Source organism: Dipodomys ordii, unplaced genomic scaffold (assembly GCF_000151885.1).
Source record: "Dipodomys ordii isolate 6190 unplaced genomic scaffold, Dord_2.0 Scaffold27, whole genome shotgun sequence".
Classification (NCBI taxonomy): Eukaryota; Metazoa; Chordata; class Mammalia; order Rodentia; family Heteromyidae; genus Dipodomys; species Dipodomys ordii.
Window position 1 is genome coordinate 2,754,730 of NW_012267243.1, and position 18,866 is coordinate 2,773,595.

The following is an 18,866-nucleotide window of genomic DNA, read 5'->3' on the forward strand; positions in this document are numbered from 1 at the left end:
TTTTTGCCTTTCTGGGTTCCCAAAGGAGATCACAGAATTTCATTCCTTTGTAGGTTCTTGTGGGGAAACATGGGGGAGGGAAGTAGATCCGAGCTCACTCCCAAACACCGGTCTCAGGTGCTGACCTCGGAGCATCTGTGGAAAGAGGGGCAGGCAAGATGAGAAGCCAACACCAACACAGGGTCAACAGGTGATCTCAATAATTTCCCTAAAGCTTACCTTGAAACTAGGGTTTACACTCCAGACCCACAGTCTAGGAGTCCTAGTCCATTAAGTCTGACCATTTACCCTTATATTCCCAAAAAAAGAGAGAAAGAGACAATGAAAAGCAGAGAAAAAAGACTGATTATGGGGGCAGCCATAAGAAGACATCTTTACCCATCTTTCGGGGTACAGACATTGGTTAAAGAGGGAGAACTGGGGGCAGGAAGTAAGAAAGGTATGATAGTTAAAACAGTTCCAAGTCCCAGGTATGGCCTGGCTGAGGATTAGCTCAGCCTTTGACTGGAAGCCTGGCAAATAGTCTGTAGCTTTTGGCCATTCACCTCCCGGTAAGAAGATGCTTGTTTGAAGGCTGTTTTCCCTCTGCCACAAGTTAATTATCAGAGACTCCTGTTCTTAGGGGAAGAGGAGTGATTGTAGAGTGTTTGCAGCAAAGAACAGCTCAGATCAAAAGACTCAGATGCAAGGGGAGTAGAGGTACCCAACTTTTAGTTCATTCACAGGCCCAGCAAAACTACATTGAAGCTAAATGTCCCAGGCCTGGGGTGTAGCTCAGTGGTAGAGCTCTCCCCTGGCATACACAAGGCTCCGGCTCAGCCCCCAACACTTCAAACATCAACAACAAAAAGAGCCATAGCAAGATCCATGCAAGTCCCACATCACTAGAATTCCTCCAGTCTTGGGCCAACTTGGGTGACCCAGAGCATCTCCCAGAGGACACAACCGTCCCTGCATCTCTCCTGTCCAGAGTGGGGAGCACTCGATCTGTGTCAGAGCTAGCACAAGGAGGATATGGGTTATGCTGACCCTCCAAATTTGTCCCAGAGGGCTTCTTCAGCCTAGAGTAGGCACGCCTTGGCATCTGCCCAACCAACTGCTCATCCCCAACTCCATACATAGCACATCTGTGAGGTTGCCTCAGAGAGAGAGAGAGGAAGAGAGAGAGGGACAGACAGAGAGAGAGACAGAGAGAGACACAGAGAGAGACACAGAGAAAGACAGAGAGAGAAACAGAGACAGAGACAGAGAGAGAGACAGAGAGAGGACATAATATCCAAGGAGAGACTTCCTTTCTTACACAAGGTGTTTAAATCTCAGTCTTCAACAGAAATATCACTTTTGGTTTATTTACATCAAGTTAAAGTTCCACTGTAATCCCTCTATAGCAGGACTCTGAAAGCAAATGTTCTATCTCAGTCACTCTGAGATGAACAGACCTGAGAGGCTCAGATGTGACCTTAACATAAGGACCATGTACAGGCTCAGTTCACCAAGGTGGCCCCTCTCCCCTGCCCCGGCTTGTGGTTCCTTAAAAGAGAGGGTGCTCTGCTCCATGCCTGCCTGGGAAGAGAGTCCTGGATGAATTTGAAAGTGTCCTGTTTCACCTCCCCATTCCCACCCAAGATCACCATACCCCATTTCCTCCAGACTTTGCCCTGTGGGGAAGTTCAAGAGGATAGGGGTGTGCTTTAAGATCTCCCGCCTCTTCCAGAGGAGGGGACTTTGGGGAGGGGCAGCAAAACTTCTTCCTTCTCTCTATCCCAAAGAAAGCGTCCCCATGTTCTCTCTCCTCAGGACACCTACTAAAATTTCTTTTGTAGTTTTTTTGTTGTTGTTGGTCGTGGGGCTTGAACTCTGGGCCTGGGCGCTGTCCCTCAGCTCTTCAGCTCAAGGGGAGCGCTCTACCACTTGAGCCAAAGTGCCACTTCCTTTTTTTGTTGTTGTTGTTGGTTGTGGGGCTTGAACTCTGGGCCTGGGCGCTGTCTCTCAGCTCTTCAGCTCAAGAGAAGCACTCTATCACTTGAGCCACAATGCCACTTGCACTGTTCTGGTGGTTTATTGGACATAAGAGTCTCATGGACTTTTCCTGCCAGGGCTGGCTTTGAACCATGATCCTCAGATCTCAGCCTCCCGAGTAGCTAGTATTATAGGGGTGAGCCACCACGGCCAGCTTCTTTTGTAGTTTTAAAGCCACTGACTTCAAAATATTCTGTTTTGGACAGGCACTTGTGGCTCATGCCTGTAATCCTAGCTACTCAGTAGGCTGAGATCTGAGGATCATGGTTCAAAGCCAGCCCAGGTAGGAAAATCCATGAAACTCTTATCTCCAATAACCTCTTATCTCCAATACACCACCAGAAAACCAGAAGTGACACTGTGGCACAAGTGGTAGAGTGCTTGCTGGAGAGCTGAGAGATAGCACCCAGGTCCAGAATTCAAGCCCCATGACCAACAAAGAAAAAAAAATCTGTTTTGGCTTGTACCTTTCTCTTGTGAGGATCTGGTGTTCTGCCAATATGGGTCTAGGGTGTACAGGTGGGGGGCGGGGTACAAGCTGATAAGTCCATGAGTTACTCTACTGTCTGTGTTCAAGAAGGTGGGAGCCAAGCCCAGAAAAGAGACATCAGGACTCACTACAGTGTAAATTCTCCTGGGCTGGGTTCCCTGGGAAGCGTGCTATTAGGGATCTCTGAGCCTCTGGAACAAGATTGCCTGTGATGGGAGGTGGGAGACCTGCTTGGGTTCTGCATATTGTTTGCTCATTCTTTCATACCTCTATCAGAAGTCTGCTCGCACTAGTACCTGATACCCCAAGAGGTCTGTTGACCACAGCACCCTGCTTCCATCTATGGCTGAAGACAGGGGTATGAGGAGAAAAAAACAAAACAAAAACCCAAGGCCCTGTCTCTGTATTCTAGTCTTCAGTGTCTTCTCTGAGATCTCCAGAAACAAAGCAGGAGAGAAGACACGAGTCCAGACTGGTCCGGGAAGAAGTAGGAGCCTGTGCATGCTGGTGAAAAGTGCCTTTGGAGGGGCTGTGGAGCCACCCCGAGATCACTGCAGAGTAGCTGCCGGTTCCACAGCACCACTGCCAAGGCCTCTCCTGCCTCACCCCACTCCAAGTCAGGCTCCTCTTGCTTTTGTCTCGGTGTCCTGAGCTAAAGCTCTCCAACCATTGGCAAGGACATTACACACACACACCCAAGCACATCCTGTGGCATTTCTCATTAAGCTCAAAGGTCAGTCAGCTTACAGAGGAGTCTAACCTTCTCTGGCCAAGTCACACGCCCTTCTTCATACATTCCACAGGGAGAAAATTCCATATTCATCGAGTTTCTCCCAAGTGCAATACAAAGGAGCTTCTATGTGGGCTAGCAATTGATATTTTCATTCTTGATGTCTGTGGAAAATCAAGATCTAGGACCAGCTTCAGAGTTCAAGACCTATATCCAATACCCTATCCCATTCCCACCAAAGAACTAGGCTCCTGCCAGGCACTGGTGGCTCACCCCTGTAATCCTACCTACTCAGGAGGCTGAGATCTGAGAATCACAGTCCAGACCTCCAACCAACTACAAATAACCCCAAGGTGGAGCTATGGATCAAGCGGTAGAGCAGCAGCCTTGAGAACAAAAAGCTTAGGCACAGTGTTGAAGCCCAGAGTTGAAGCCCTAGGACTGGATAGATAGATAGATAGATAGATAGATAGATAGATAGATAGATAGATAGATAGATAGACAGACAGACAGACAGACAGACAGATACGTTTTTCCTAGCAGACTAGATCCTTGGCATCCTAATGGGAACACCAATGCAGGTATGCAGGTTTAGATCTGGAAGCTCCAAGATCAGCAAGGTTCACAGTATGAAGCAGCAAGCTTTTGTGGTTCCTTCGTTCCCCACAGTAAAACCTGTTGTGTAGGGATCCAATTTTTCCAGCCGCATTGCTCATCATATTCAATGGAAGACAAGCCAATTCCCATTGAAGCAATTGTTTTTTGCAACACTCTTTCTTACAATTTCCTATCAGACAGTTGCAATCTCAAAATACCCTACTTGTATATTTTTTAACTCCAAAAAAATCAATTTATTTGAATTAGTTGATGTAGTGAAGCCACTGGATACAAGTTAAATATTCCAAAAAGCAAAGACTTAACAAAATTATTTTTAAAGGATTACAATAGATAATAATAGAAAATGTATAACAGTTCTTTCTAGAGTGAGTTCTCATTCACATAACATTGTAGTTTTCGCAGTATTATTCTTTTTTTTCCGCAGTATTATTCTTATATCATAAAAAAGGACACTGATATAAAAGAAATCTGCTCAGAACTTCCCTAGTCAGAGTGTAAGTGGACACAGACACAAGGTAGATGAACTTGGAATCAGAAAGTCTCTTTATTATTTCTTTATATCACATTAACTGAAACATGTGAAAAGCTGAGAAGAGTTCCTGAATGCACTCTGCATAACGGTTGGTCATCGCTCATTCATTCATTTGAAATCTTTTCTTAAGCACCAGCTATCCAGCTATGTCACAGGCATGGGTCTAAAGCATGAGTGACAGAGACAATGAACTTACTCATCCATGCACTTTGCTTTCTAGAAAACGAACACTTCGATCACCTCTTGTGAATTGTCTCATTGCACCCCGGAGACACTGCTGGGAGGTAGTACCTTGATTCCCATTTTAGAGATATGGAAACTGAGGCTTAAAGGGATTGTGTCTTATCCAAAATCATACAGCTGCTGATCTGATGCTTCATCTCGATGATCCCAACAAGCAGGCATAATGACACATCCCTCAAAATGGTGCCTAGGGGAGTACTGGAGCTGGGCCTTGACCCATGGGCAGGATTGGGTGAAGCAGGTGGTTTTGAGTTGAGAAGATGCTGTAAAATATCTAGTAGTGGGAATTAGACTGGGAGAGACCGTTCTGGCAAAAATCCTTAAGTGCAACGATGATCCGTATTCATTCTTCTCCAGGGTCCTTGCATTTAAACTAGCAAGAATCAGTATTTAACCCAGCAGGGAGACAAATCTAAAGGAAGAACATTAGACACAAGAAATGGGCAAATTTGTGTGTGTGTGTGTGTGTGTGTGTGTGTGAGAGAGAGAGAGAGAGAGAGAGATGGGTTTGGGGGGGAGAATTGAGGATTAAACCCAGGGCCTCACACATTCTAGGCAAGCTCTCTCAAGCCATGCTCCCACTCTAGATTTTTCTGTTTGCACTCCTCAAAGCCAAACATCCTACAGGCTAGTTCTAATTGACTGTACCCTACAGTTTTCCAGCCAACCAGTCATGGGCTAACTGCTTTCTACCTCCATCAGCTATGGGAAAACAACTAAAGAAAATAAACAGAGGAAGAGCTTGGGGGCATTAGCCACTCCAGAAGAAATCCCAGAAGCCCAGAATAAATGTAGCAAAGACAAACATTTGGTCAGATGCTTTTTTATCAGGGGATGGGACTCCAGCAGGAAGCCTGATGGGCTCTCCCACTCCAGGGATTAGGTTCCAACACTGACAAGAACAGTACTGAGTTCACCAGCACTTGGGGAAGGACCTTCAGCCTCCCGTACAGGATTCTGCCAGTTCTCACATGAAAGATGCTGTCCGTTTGGTTTTCAGGCTTTGACTCGAGTCTGAAATCCCCAGATTTCAGTCAAATTGTTGGTGGAGAGGGGATGATTTCTTGTGGGAAGCTCCTAAAAGTGCATCAAGGGTCATCCTGGAGGTGCATTCTCCATTGCCCAACACGGACCAAACCAGCCCCAGCCCAGTCTTCACTCCAGAGATGAGCTAGGGCCCAAATGGCAAAGGATGCTCTGTAAAATGGAGCATGTTCCAGAAGGTTTTCACAGATGGGATGGCTTTAGCTGAAAGCTCTTCTTCCATCCTTTTCCTCTTCCTTCCCTTCCTTCTTGTCAGCTCTTTGGGGTTTTGTGTGTTTGTTTGTTGAGATAGGGTCTCACTATGTGACCCAGGCTGGCTTCAAGTTCATGATAATCCTGCCTCAGCCTCCCAAAGTTCTGGGATTATAGACCTGCATCAATATGCCTGGCTTCCTTGCATTCTTTATAAACCCACCCAGAAGCATATATAATTGTATCCTCTAGGGGGTGATGTCGAGCAAGGAATTGAAGACTATGGTAAACTGGGAGGGGAAAAAAAAGTAGTACATTTTCAAAATGTGGTCATTTTTGTGTATGTGCTGATCTTAGGGCTTGAACTCAGGGCCTAGCTTTTGTGCTTAAGACCAGTGCTCCATCACTTTGTGACACACATCTCTTTCCAGCATTTTGATAGTTAATTGGAAATAAGAGACTCATGGACTTTCCAGCACAGGCTGGCTTTGAACCACAAACCTCAGATCTCAACCTCCTGAGTAGCTAAGATTACAGGCGTGAGCCACCAATGCCCAGCTCAAATGGTAGTATTTTTAAAGCAAAGAAGTTTGAAATCATTAAATTATGAGTCTTGCCAGTAGATCCAAACGTGTGAACCATAGAGGGCTGGAACTCACTTATCAGCTGTGCAGCTTGGACAAGGTTTTGAATCTCACTGTCTTGGTTTCCCTATGGATGACGTAAGAACAGAGCCACAGAGCTCAGAAGCCAGTTGTCATAAGGAATGTTATGAGGAATGAGCACAAGTAAAGTTCCCAGAACGGAGCCTGGCACATGGCAGATACCTTAATAAATGCTCTTCTCCTCCTGTACTGATGGCCCTATATATTCATCCCTGGTAGTTCTCTAGAGAGGACCAACAGGGGCCCCAGCCACAAATGCTCTGTTTCTTTTTTTCTTTTTTAATTTTTTTGGGGGGGTCCGGTCATGGGGCCTGAACTCTGGGCCTGGTCACTGTCCCTCAGCTCTTCAGCTCAAGGCTAGCACTCTACCACTTGAGCCACAGCGCCACTTCCGGCTTTTTTCTTTTTGCTTATGTGGTGCTGAGGAATCGAACCCAGGGCCTCCCACATGCAAGGCAAGAGCTCTACCACTAAACCACCTTCCCAGCCCAAATGCTCTGTTTCTTGAGAAGAGTCCTGTCTGGGAAAGCAGGTCAGGATGCCAAACCCCTATCTCACAAAGGCCAGTTCCACTCGCCAGGGCAAGTCAATCTATCTTGGGGTCTGTTTCCTCTATCTAAAATACATCTATGGCCCCTCTATGCATCTTCATTGTGATCTGGCCCTTTCATTTTTCTGATTCCCTGTGCTGCAGTTGCGCCTGACTTTTTTGTTATTGTTGTTGTTGTTATTGTTGTTGCTGCTGTTTCTAGAACCAGGCTTGAACTTGGAACCTAGGCACTGTTTTTTTTTACTCAAGGATAGTGTTCTACCATTTGAGCCATAACTCCACTTTCTGGGTTTGAGTTTTTGGTGATTAACTGGAGATAAGAATCTCCTAAACTTTCCTGCCTGAGCAGGCTTTGATCCATAATCCTTAGATCTCAGCTTCCTGAGTAGCTAGGATTACAGGCATGAGCCACCAATGCTGGACTCCACCTGACTTTTTCTTTTCAAGACAGAATCTCACCGTGTAGCCCATGCTGGTCTCAAACTTGAAATCCTCTTGTCCCAGCCTCTAGAGTGCTGGGATTACTGCTATACACTTTCCTGCCCAGTCCTATCACTTGGTGTCATTATTTAAACCAGTTTTCCCACCTCATGACTGTTAGGAAAATGTAGTCTATATGGGCCTGCGACAATAGGGTGGGGGTCGATCCTTCAATGACTTTTGCACAAGCTGTGCTCTTACTGAGCATGTTCTCACTAGATTCCCTCTGATCAGCTGCTTCTCACTTTTATTTTGTATGTTGTATTGTACTTACCTCTACCTAATTCTCTCTCTGTAAGTAGATGTGCATATTTCTTTGCTTATGATTTCTTCTCAATAGAAGGTAAACTCCAGGAGTTTTATTCACCAACACCAGAACAGAGCCCAATTCACTGTATATATACTTCTTACGAGTTTGTTGAATGAAAGAAAGAAAGAGACAAGGGTTAGTAGGGGGAAAACAAAGGAGGGGGTAACAATGCTTGATAGGAAATGTACTCATTACCTTTCTCATGTAACTGTAATCCCTCTGTACAGTATCTTTATAATAAAGGAAGGGAGGGAGGGAGGGAGGGAGGGAGGGAGGAAGGAAGGAAGGAAGGAAGAATACTTGGGAACAATATGGTAGGAGGACCCATACAGCCTATAAGACAGTTTGCCTCCACCATGAGATGTGGTATTTAGCCATGACATTTTAGCCAGTTGCTTATATTAACAACAGCAACACATTAGCTACCCAATAGTAACTGGCCCACAACCATCATAGCAATAGATATAATGGAAAGGAATTTTTTGTTTCATGTCACCCACTAGATAGCAATCTAGCCAAGAAATGAAACCATATCTGCTTTGCTCAATCATCTATCTCTAGTGTCCAGAAAGGTTCCTGGCTAAGATCACAAAACATCCACCCACCCAAAGCATCCCTGAAATGCTGCAGGAAGGGCTTGAAATTCAGCCTCTTGGAGGGCTGATGATAACTCCACATACCTTCCAAGAGACTTGCAGCCGGACTCCGGAGCGCTCTCTCTCCCAAGGCCAAGTTACTTCCTGCCTCAACATGTCTCATATCCTTCCTTCAGATTCCCCACATTTGGGGAAGCAGAGTTTGCTCCCTCCCACTTCCTCTCCCACTCCCTAGCCTGTCTTCCCAGGAGAGTCTGTGACCAAAAGATGGAAAGATACGGTCAAAGCTAACAGTGAGCAGGAAGTATGAGCCAGCCAGATGAATGTCCCAGGGCCCCTCCCCCTGCCCTAGGAATGACACAAGCCAGCGTTGAACTAAGAGAGCTGAAGGGGAAGAAGACTGCTCTCTCCCTTAATCCTCCCCAACAGGGTCTGGCCATGTCAAGAATGGGATTTAGCCACTACTTACCACCACTTCCACCACCCCTTTCCCAGGGCAAGGCCCAGGGAGAACTCTTCAGGTAAATACAGGGACTAGGACTCCTCACGCTGGACCAAAAGCTCTGCTTCAGAGGCCTGAGCTCTCTTGGGTTCCTAGAGCTAGATGTCTGACCTCAGAGCACAGAGGAATGTAGGAATCCCCGGATGTCTTGAGGTGCTGAGTATCTCAGGCTGTGAATTGGCAGCTTAGACAAGTGACCACGTGATTTAAAACAGCAGTTCCCAAAGGCAGCTGTAATGTGATTAGGGGTTGATTTTGATACAAGCTGTACCATAATCCCTGTGCTGAGGTCTGGGGAACCACCTGTGTCGTGTTTTGTTTTGTTTTTTTAATGTTGATTTTATCTTGTTTTATTTTCACAAATAAGACTTTTTGTCCCTATTTTCACGGCTAAATTTTAAACAGATGCTTGGGCTGTTGGCTCACATCCATCAGCGTGATCAACTTGAATCCTAGTGTCTTTTCCAGAATTATTACTATTACCACGAAGGTCAAACTTGGGCTTCATCATGATATTAAGGGACTGCTGAGCATTTTCTTTGTCTTTTCCAGTGCTGTCTGGAATCAGCATTGTGACTGTTTCTTTTTTGTTCATTTGTACGTATCTCTTTTATCATTTTATTCCCAATCTGTTGGTGTTAAGCATCGAGATCTTCTATATCTGATGTCAAATGAAACGAACACTGAACAGATGACACAAAGACATATCATCATTTTGACCTTAATATGAGCTTCAGTCATCGTTTGCCATGTTTTCTGACCATGTCATACGTGCTGTCTCCATGCCACAGAACTCAAGCCGTTTTGGCCATGAACACCCTCAATGATTAGTTCAAGTCTTCTAAATGCAGCTATATCATTTCTGCAGTTCAACAAAGCTCACTTCATACCCTTGAGGCCCTCAGATGCAATTTTGGTTACTTGATTCTTTGTGACTAGCATGTTCTTCCAGTATTTCTTAAATTGAATATATCTGGTTCTTTCACATTGTGTCAAACTTTCTTAGAAAATGGATGGAGGAAGGCAGGCACCGGTGGCTCACGGCTGTAATCCTAGCCACTGAGGAAGCTGAGATCTGAGGATCACGGTTCAAAGCCAGCCCAGGCAAGGAAAGTCCATGAGACTCTTATCTTCAATAAACCACTAGAAAACAAGAAGTAGATGGAGGAGCACTTCTCCCTTTCCCTACTTTCATGCCTTCTTTTTACTCTGTTTACTTTAAAAAAAAAAAAAAGAGGAAATGAGGGAGCACTTTCTTCTTGGTTCTGGTTTTTGCCAACCACCTTAATGCTGCTCAGAGATCCAGAAAGGTTGAAATGCAACTCCCAGAGAATTTAGGCCAATGGTGCAAGTTCACCAAGGATACAAGTTTAAAATAGCATTATGGAGAATGTTTTCACAAAACAGGTAACATTTAAATGAAGGAATTGGAGCCAAAGAGCAACAAAAATTGACTTATATTTTGACAATATCAATCTGGATGTTGGAAACAGACTGGGAAAAAAAAAAAAAGAAGAGAATGACAAAGACCAGAACAATCCCAGTGAGAAGTGGTAGAGATGAATTAATGTTCTGTGGTTGCAAATGTGCTGGTTTAAAACAAAACATGTTTATTCTCTTACAGTTCTGGAAGCTGGAAGTCTGAAATAGGCTTTTCCGGTCCAAAATCTGGTACTGGCCAGGGCATCTTTCCTTCAGAGACTCTAGGAAGGATTTGTTTACATGACTTTTCCAAATATGTGAGGGATATTTGCTGCATTTGTGAATTTGGGGTCCTTTTGTCCATCTTTGAAGCCAACAGTGTAGTATCTACAAACTTCTCTCTGCTCTATTACATTACCATCTTCTCCCTTTTATGTCAAAGTCCTCTCTGTTTCCCTCTTTCTCTCTCTCTCTCTATCTATATATGTTTTGTTTTATTTTTGTTGGGGCTTAAACTCTGGGCCTGGGCACTGTTCCTCAACAATTCAGCTTAAGGTGAGCGCTTTACCACTTGAGCCACAGTGCCAATTCCAGTTTTCTGGTGGTTTTTATTGTAGATAAGAGTTTCTCAGACTTTCCTGCCCGGGCTGGCTTTGAACCGCGATACTCAGATCTCAGCCTCCTGAGTAGCTAGGATTACAGGTGTGAGCCTCTGGCGCCCAGCTTTATGTTTCCCTGATAAGCACATTACTGCATTTAAATCCAGTCCAGATAATGTAAGGCAATATTTAAATCCTTAGTTGAATCACATTTATTTTTCCATGTAAGGTAATAGTCATATGCTCCAGGAGTTACGGCCTGAGTATCTTTAGCGTCATTATTTAGTTACCATGGGAGACTTAGTAGCCCAAGATAGAGGTAAGAAATGAATACATATTATATTGAAGCTAGAATTAACTGTTTTTATTAAGCTGAATGTAGGATATGAGACAAGGAGAGGAAAATGCCAATGGTTTTGCTGTGAGTAATTATAAGAAATGAAAGGAAAGCATTTCTTTGGGGAGGCTAATAAATTTAGCTATGTAAACAGGTCTAAAGATTCATGGACAGGGTAAGTTGAAGATGCCCCATCCAATTTTAGGAAAAAGGCCTAGGTTGGAGATGTTAATTTGAGACCCTTTGATATACCGTGTGTGTGTGTGTGTGTGTGTGTGTGTGTGTTTCTTGGAGCTTGAACTCGGGGCCTGGGCGCTGTCTCTGTGCTGTTGTGTACAATATTAGTGTTCTACCCCTTGAACCACAGCTCTACTTCTAGCTTTTTTGGAAGTTCATTGGAGAACAAAAGCTCACAGACTTTTCTGCTTGAGCTGGCTTTGAACCATGATCCTCAGGTCTCAGGCTCCTCAGTAGCTAGGATTACAGGCAAGAACCACCAGTGCCTACCTGGCAGGTCTTTCAAATGAAATCATTGAAAGTGTGAGTACAGACAGAAAAGGAAAGAGATCCACGGACTGAAGCTTGGTAGACTCCAATGAGTCAAGGTCAGAGAGGTCAACCTAAGGGAGACCAAAAGGGAGCAGCCAGACAAGTAGAAGAATACTAGGAAAGAGTTGGGAGTGTGATGGTAACCAAGCCCTAGAGGGGTACTGATGGGTACAGATGCGTATTGATGCACACTTCATCTACTGAAGCACCTAATACTCCCCTTATCAGTACTCTCTCTGGCTGAAACTCAAACCCATATGCTAGGTATGGCCCAAAGAACAGAGAGAGCACAGTCTTAGGTGGAAGGAAGCCCTGCAGCCATACTTGTGAAGCAACAGGCCTGGTCTTATGGGATCTCACCCCATCTGTTATTTCCAAGGGCAAGTCTAACATCTGTTTCTAAAGAGGGATCTGTTTCAGGCAGCAAGATCTCCCTCTGCTTGCCACTCACTGAACAGCCCGGCACAGTCACCCATGGGTTGATAGTCAGTTGGAAATGGAGAGCAGCCATTGGACCAATGTCACCCACAGGGTAATTCCCTTGTGAAGACTGACTGCCACTCTGGACCATTATTTCATGCTTTAAACTAGAATGCTCACTTAGAGAGTTCCGCTATCACTCACATCACAAATAAAGCATCAGTAAGGGATGTATCACGCTCTCTGAGTCAAGAAGGAGGCAGATCCTACGCAATGCCATCCACACCAGGCTACTTTGAAGCAGCTGCAAAACTAAGCACTTTAGGAATTTCCATGCACACTTGCTTGAGTGAATCCTCTCTTCCTTCTTCCCTCTTGGTCCCACTCTCTCTCTCTTCATTTCCTTTTTCTTTTTCTTTTTTTGTCTCTTTCTCTGCCATGCCATTTGGTCCAGAGTTTTAATTCTTTTTATAGACACTTACTCTCAAACTGTGTTGCATATTGCAATCACCTGTAGAATAACAGATAAGGTATTAATATCTGGATTCTATCCCAAGATTCTGGTTTACTCATTAACATCAGGTGTACACTGTGAGATGATTATAATGTACAGCAAACATTGAGAATCAGTTCCTGAGCAGTGAACTCCAGTGCAATCTTCTAAAAGCTATGGCAAGAGGAGTTTTTGGCTCCTGCCCTACCTCTCCCTAACATTCATAATCTATAGGACCAAAGTCTTGATACTAACTTACCTGGTGTGAACACCACTGATAGACACAACATATTGTATAATGTCTTGTTTGTTACCAAATGGTACAATCTAATGGGGGCTCTGCTATTCTATATCTAGCTTGTAATTTCCCTCCACAAGTTTTCCCTCTAGGACACTCAAGACCAACTTTATATTCCAACACCATCAGAGTTCCAGTTACAAGTATAGCTCCAGTTGAACACAATAAGGAAACTAGAATCATGGTGGATGGAAAAAAATCTGAGGAAGTGCATACATGTCCATCCCTGGGTGAATTGGGCTTTGGAATGGAATTCTGCTGAGATGGAATCTTCTAGTAGAGGAGAATGAGCCACAATGCTGTTTCTGTAATATGTATTTGGAGAATTATGGAGAAAATTCTGAGTCCATTGCCTCTAAATCAGATCTTATTCAATGAGCTACACTTAGAAGCCGCCACTCCCCTTCCTTTCCCTCATCTGGGATCCATAATTCAAAAGATCGCAAGGGTAATCCTAGCTCCAAGGCTAGATCTAAGTCTATTAAATGCCATAAATTGTGGGCTCTTTGAAAATAAAAATTGGCACACATTTCCAAAAAACAACTTGGTAATGTGTCTTAGCAGCTTGAAATATGTGTAGTTCATATCATTTATCTTTTTTATTTTATACTGGTATTGGTGTACCATTTCTTAGCTTTTTCACTTAAGGATGATATTCTACCATTTGAGCCACAGCTCCACTACTGGCTTTTTGCTGGCTACTTGGAGACAAGAGTCTCAAAGACTTTCCTGCCCAGGCTGGCTTCAAACGTGGATCATCAGGTCTCAGCCTCCTGAGTAGCTAGGATTACAGGTGTGAGCCATAGGCACCTGGCTATTGTTTTACTTTTTATCCTAAGGAAATAATCAGAGAATTGTGGCAAAAGATTTTTGTGAACAGGTCTTCAGTAAAGAATTACGTACAACTGTAAAAATTCAGACATGTGTATTTCCTAGCTTAATATAGTACTAGCTTAATATAGCAAACAATGAACTGGATAGATTACAACTTATGTTCTTATGTTTTAAAGACAATTTTGTAATGATGTGAGAAACTGCTCAATTCAAGTAAAAGTATTGCTTAGGCAGGAGAGAGAGAGAGAGAGTGTGTGTGTGTGTGTGTGGCAGTGCTGGGGATTGAACCCAGGGCTGCATGCATGCGAGGAAATGCTCTGCCACTGAGCTACACCCTAGCCCTACTTTTGCAGTTTAGCCCCAGTGTAGATATCTACATATACTACTTGCACAGAAGAAAACACTGGAGAGAAATACACTTAACATTTAACTGTGGTTACTCGGATTGTCTTAAAGCTGGAGTTGATTTCTATTTCTCCCCTGCATCTTCCAACTTTTGCCGCATCCACAATCAGAAAAAAGTAAATAAAATGATATTTTTTTCAATGACAAGAAGGTTTTATTCTCATGAAAGCGCCAAGCCTCCATTTAAGGCTGATCTCTAAAGTGACCCACCCCAATGACCGTCACCAAGCCAGTGGACACACAGTGGTACATTCCAAACGCTTCTCCGCTATGGCTTTCGTGTGGGTGGGTCATATGATAGACTCATCACATCAACTGAGGGCTGAGGTGTGCTGACTGGATAGTGAGATCTGTCTCACCCAGGAGGATGTTTACCAGGTAAGGATTGTCCTCCATGCTGTTCGGCAGCCTGACAAACTCCACAGGAGCCTCAGGAGCAGTCTTGCTCAGACATGCAAGAGTGCCTTCATTCAGTCCACAGGCCTAGTGTGCCAGGCAAGGTGCTCATTCATTTTACTAACACTAATACTGGTTATTAAGGTTGCTGGCTAATGGTAGAAGAAGCAAGTTGGAGACTGAATGAAGCATTCCCCTGGTAGAATGGATGATAGCTCTGCCCTGCCGAATTCTTGGTAGAGGGTAAAGGCCGTAGGTTTCACCAAAGCTGCGTCACCCTTTCTGTGTCTCCCTGTCCAGATGGAGGTGATTGTTGGGGACTTTGGGATTGTGGTGGTTCCCCGGGACGCAGCTGACACAGACCGAATCATGAATCACTCCTCAATACTCCGCAAGTACAAAGTGAGTCCGCAACCGCCCCGAGGGAATATTTCTGTGTGACATATATCTTGTCTTAAAGTCCTGGGGTGCTGGAAGAATGAGGAAGCAGAAGGGTTTGGGTGCAAGGGGCTGGCAACCTACTCTTTCTGCTCTGTCCTTAGAACAACATCATGGTGGTGAAGGATGACATCAACCATCCCATGTCTGTGGTCAGCTCAACCAAGAGCAGGTATGTTTGACAAATGGTCAAAGACACTGTGGTCGGTGTCTTTGTAAGACGCTGCCTTACAACTTCCCATACTGCTTTCTTAAGTTAGAGGTCACCCTTATACTCAGGTGGACATTTGCTGCCCTGGTGCACAGCATCCTATTAGTGCCTTATTTGTTGCCAATGACTTAAAAAAAAAGAGAAGACAGTAAAGCCAGGTGCCGGTGGCTCACACTTGTAATCCTAGCTGCTCAGGAAGCTGAGATCTGAGGACTGCAGCTCAAAGCCAGGCAGTAAAGTCTGTGAGATTCTTATCTCCAATTAACCACAAAAAGCAGAAGTGGAACTGTGGCTCAAGTGGTAGCACACTAGCTTTGATCAAAAAAGTTCAGGGACAGCACCTAGGCCTTGAGTTGAAGCCAAGAAAGAGAGAGAGAAGAGAGAGAGACAGAGACAGAGACAGAGAGACAGAGACAGAGAGACAGAGACAGAGAGACAGAGAGACAGAGACAGAGAGACAGAGACAGAGAGACAGAGACAGAGAGACAGAGAGACAGAGACAGAGAGACACAAAGAGACAGAGAGACACAGAAACAGTACCTTAACTAGTCTTAGCTAGTTTGAGTGGAGAAGAGGGTGATTTTAGTGTGGATTCATAGCTTGAGGTTCTTATACAGTAATGCATTAGTAAGAGTATGGGCTAACTGTTACAACAAAAAAGTCTTTGATATTGAGAGGTGGATATTTAGTTCCCTCCTACAGAAGTACAAAGGAATTGAATCTCTGATCTCTTCAATCTGAAGCTTCTGGTTCTGAGTTCACAGCTTCCACAAGGTCTATTTTTTGGTGGGAAAAGGCAAAGCAAAGCCCAAGACAAGAGGCTCTGTCTTTCAGTTAATGACGCAGCCCTGGAGAGGCTGAGGTAGGAAGGTTAGGAATTCAAAGCCATCTTTTTTGCTATGTAGGCTGGGCTACATAGCAAAACCTTGCTGTATGAATTTTACAAACAGCTCTTCAAGTGTAACAGCCCCACAACTACCAGGTGAGGGAAAAACAAGACGCAGCCAGCCAAAAACTTTACAAAATTACACAGAAACCACAGTCCTTCATACTTGTTGGTGCCTCCTCCCCTCCCCACCCCAAGCCTCTTCCTACAAGAAAGAAAAGACACAGCCAATCAGAAGAGTGGTCTGGGAGGTTGATGAGCATGAGATCTGGTGCCAAGAGTCAAAGGAATAAAAATAAATATACCTGAAATCTACATACCCAGTCTATTTAAAAAAAACAACAGCCAACACATTAAAAATGGGACTCCGGGCTTGACACTATTTTAAGAGCTTTGAATAATGACTCCTTTCATGCTTTCAATGATTGATTGTGATGGGCTTCCACATTACCTTTGGTTTTCCAGAAGAGAAAACTGAAGAAGAGAGAGACTTTCCCAAAGTCTCTCAGCTAGAAGCGGCCCCAGGGTGTAAGATGTTTTATGGAGGCCAGAGGGCTTTCTCTAATATCAATACCATTTCCTCAAAGCCAGCACAAAGGCTGGCAGGGAGTGTTGTTAAGACAAGAGTCAACCTCTGCCTGTCATCTAATGGTGCTCTCTCTCTCTTCTCCTGCAGGCTGGCCTTGCAGCACGGGGACGGCCATGTGGTGGATTACCTGTCTCAGCCCGTCATTGACTACATCCTCAAGAGCCAGCTATACATCAACGCCTCTGGCTAGCAGCCACTCAGCCAGCCTGTGCCACCCTCCCCTCGTCCTCTGCCAACGCAACTCACTGGCCCCTCCAGTCTCTGTCAGCCTCTCTCCTGCCTCTGTTTCTCCATCTCCTCATTCTGACCATTCTTCCCACTGGCTGACTGAACCCCCACAGTGTGGGGGACCTGCAGAGAACCGTGGAGTTCCCTATTCCAGTCATCTTTGGACAGACTTTCCTCTGGTCTCCGGGGTGGGGGTGGGGGAGGGAGTTGGGGCGGGAGTTGGGGGGATCCCAGTCCTTGGAGATGTACTGGTGTCTGTCTCCCAGCATGCTTCTCGAGAGGCGGCTCTGGTGCCCATCCTCCCAGCATGCTCTGGGGAGGCGGCTCTGGCTCTCGCCTTCCCAGCATGCCCTTTACCACAAAGGGCTTATTTTTCTTTCTTTACTCATTTACCTATTTTTGTTGTTGTTGTTGTTGTTGTTATTCACCTCTTGTGGGACTTGGATGAAATTGATGTCTGTTTTTGTTTGTAGTATTGATGCACTCCTGTGGTATTACTTTCCTTCCAGTAGGACACCATAGCCAGCCTCTGCACTCAGGAAGTATGTGAGAACCACACCCAGGAGAGCCACCTCCATGTACACACACACACACACATACACACACACGCAGCAGCAGCAGCAGCAGCCTTTGGTCAGGAATGAGACTGTCAGGTTCTGATGACTGGAAGGCAAGTCTTGGGAGAGGAGGTTTCTCAGAATCTCAGACCGTTCCCCCAGTGGCAGATGCTCTGTTCCTGTGACATCGAGCCAGCCTGTGCTCCTTCCCCGGTGACGTCCACACACTCGTGTACGTCTGTGCCAAAGGCACCCTGCGAATCCTCTGCTGGTCCAGACATTTCCAAGGTATCTAATGCCTTGGAACTCGTGCATAGACATGCTCTTACACCTGAGAAGAATCAAATAGGCAAGGTCAAATCCCCATAATCCAGCCATTTCTTTTTTTAAAAAATATGCCAGGAATTTACTCTAGAGATCTTCACTAATTGGAATTGTTTCTTGCCCATTTGGCTGAGAACTGTCTGTCCTGGGAGCTTTCCAGGATAGGAAGGAATCCCGGTGTTAGCCTGAGGTTACCCAGGCCAGGGCTGGGGCCCATTCCTTCTTCGGAAGCTGCTGCTCTCCTGGCCAGGCCTGGGCGCAGGTCCTGCAGAGGGCTGCCCGGCAGGATCCTCCTGAGAGGGTACCGCTGTTTCACCTCATCTTGCCCTCATTTCTTACCCTTCTTGCAGCCTCTAGAGACAGTTTTGGTAGATTCTGTCTTAGTTGTTAATGCCTAACTCATGTTCTGCTTGGAGAGCTAACAGGAAATTACCCTTTGTTTTATGGCTCTTGTGTTTCTGGTTGTTCAGGTGTCTAAGTACTGATACTTTAAAAAAAAAAATCAAATGGGAGCTATGGGCCAGATGGGACCCTAGACAAAGGACTGCATTCCTTTTTTTAAAATATATAATTTTATTGTTGTACAGAGAAGTTACCATTTTACAATTCAGGTAATGCATCCATGTCTCCTTAGGACAATGCCACCCTTTCCTTCATCTCTCCCCCACCCCCAGCTTCCCCCTAGGGGCGGCATACTTTACCACACATTTCACACGGGCAACCGCCTGTGGTTGTCTCCAGGAAGAGGAACAAGAAGTGGAGTCAGGAGATGAGGTTGGCACACTAATCTCCCCGAAGTGGTGTATTGTCTTAGATAATTGAAATACTCTTTAGAAGACGAATAGAAGGACTTAGTCTTGGGTCACAGTGTTTGGCTAAGGTTCATGGGTTAAAGAGATTGAGAGCTCA

General features: G+C 45.0%; 1 protein-coding gene across 1 annotated transcript in view; it reads left to right on the plus strand.

The window, feature by feature from the left end:
- The window catches only part of Nmnat2 (nicotinamide nucleotide adenylyltransferase 2), a 145,112-nt gene extending 127,908 nt beyond the window's left edge, over nucleotides 1-17,204 (plus strand). Inside the window, exons 9-11 of the mRNA XM_013015635.1 lie at nucleotides 15,025-15,126; nucleotides 15,267-15,334; nucleotides 16,936-17,204. Coding sequence (XP_012871089.1) covers nucleotides 15,025-15,126; nucleotides 15,267-15,334; nucleotides 16,936-17,038 — 273 coding nt within the window. The 3' untranslated portion in view covers nucleotides 17,039-17,204. The remainder of the gene's footprint in view (nucleotides 1-15,024; nucleotides 15,127-15,266; nucleotides 15,335-16,935) is intronic.
- The last annotated feature ends 1,662 nt before the right edge of the window (nucleotides 17,205-18,866 follow it).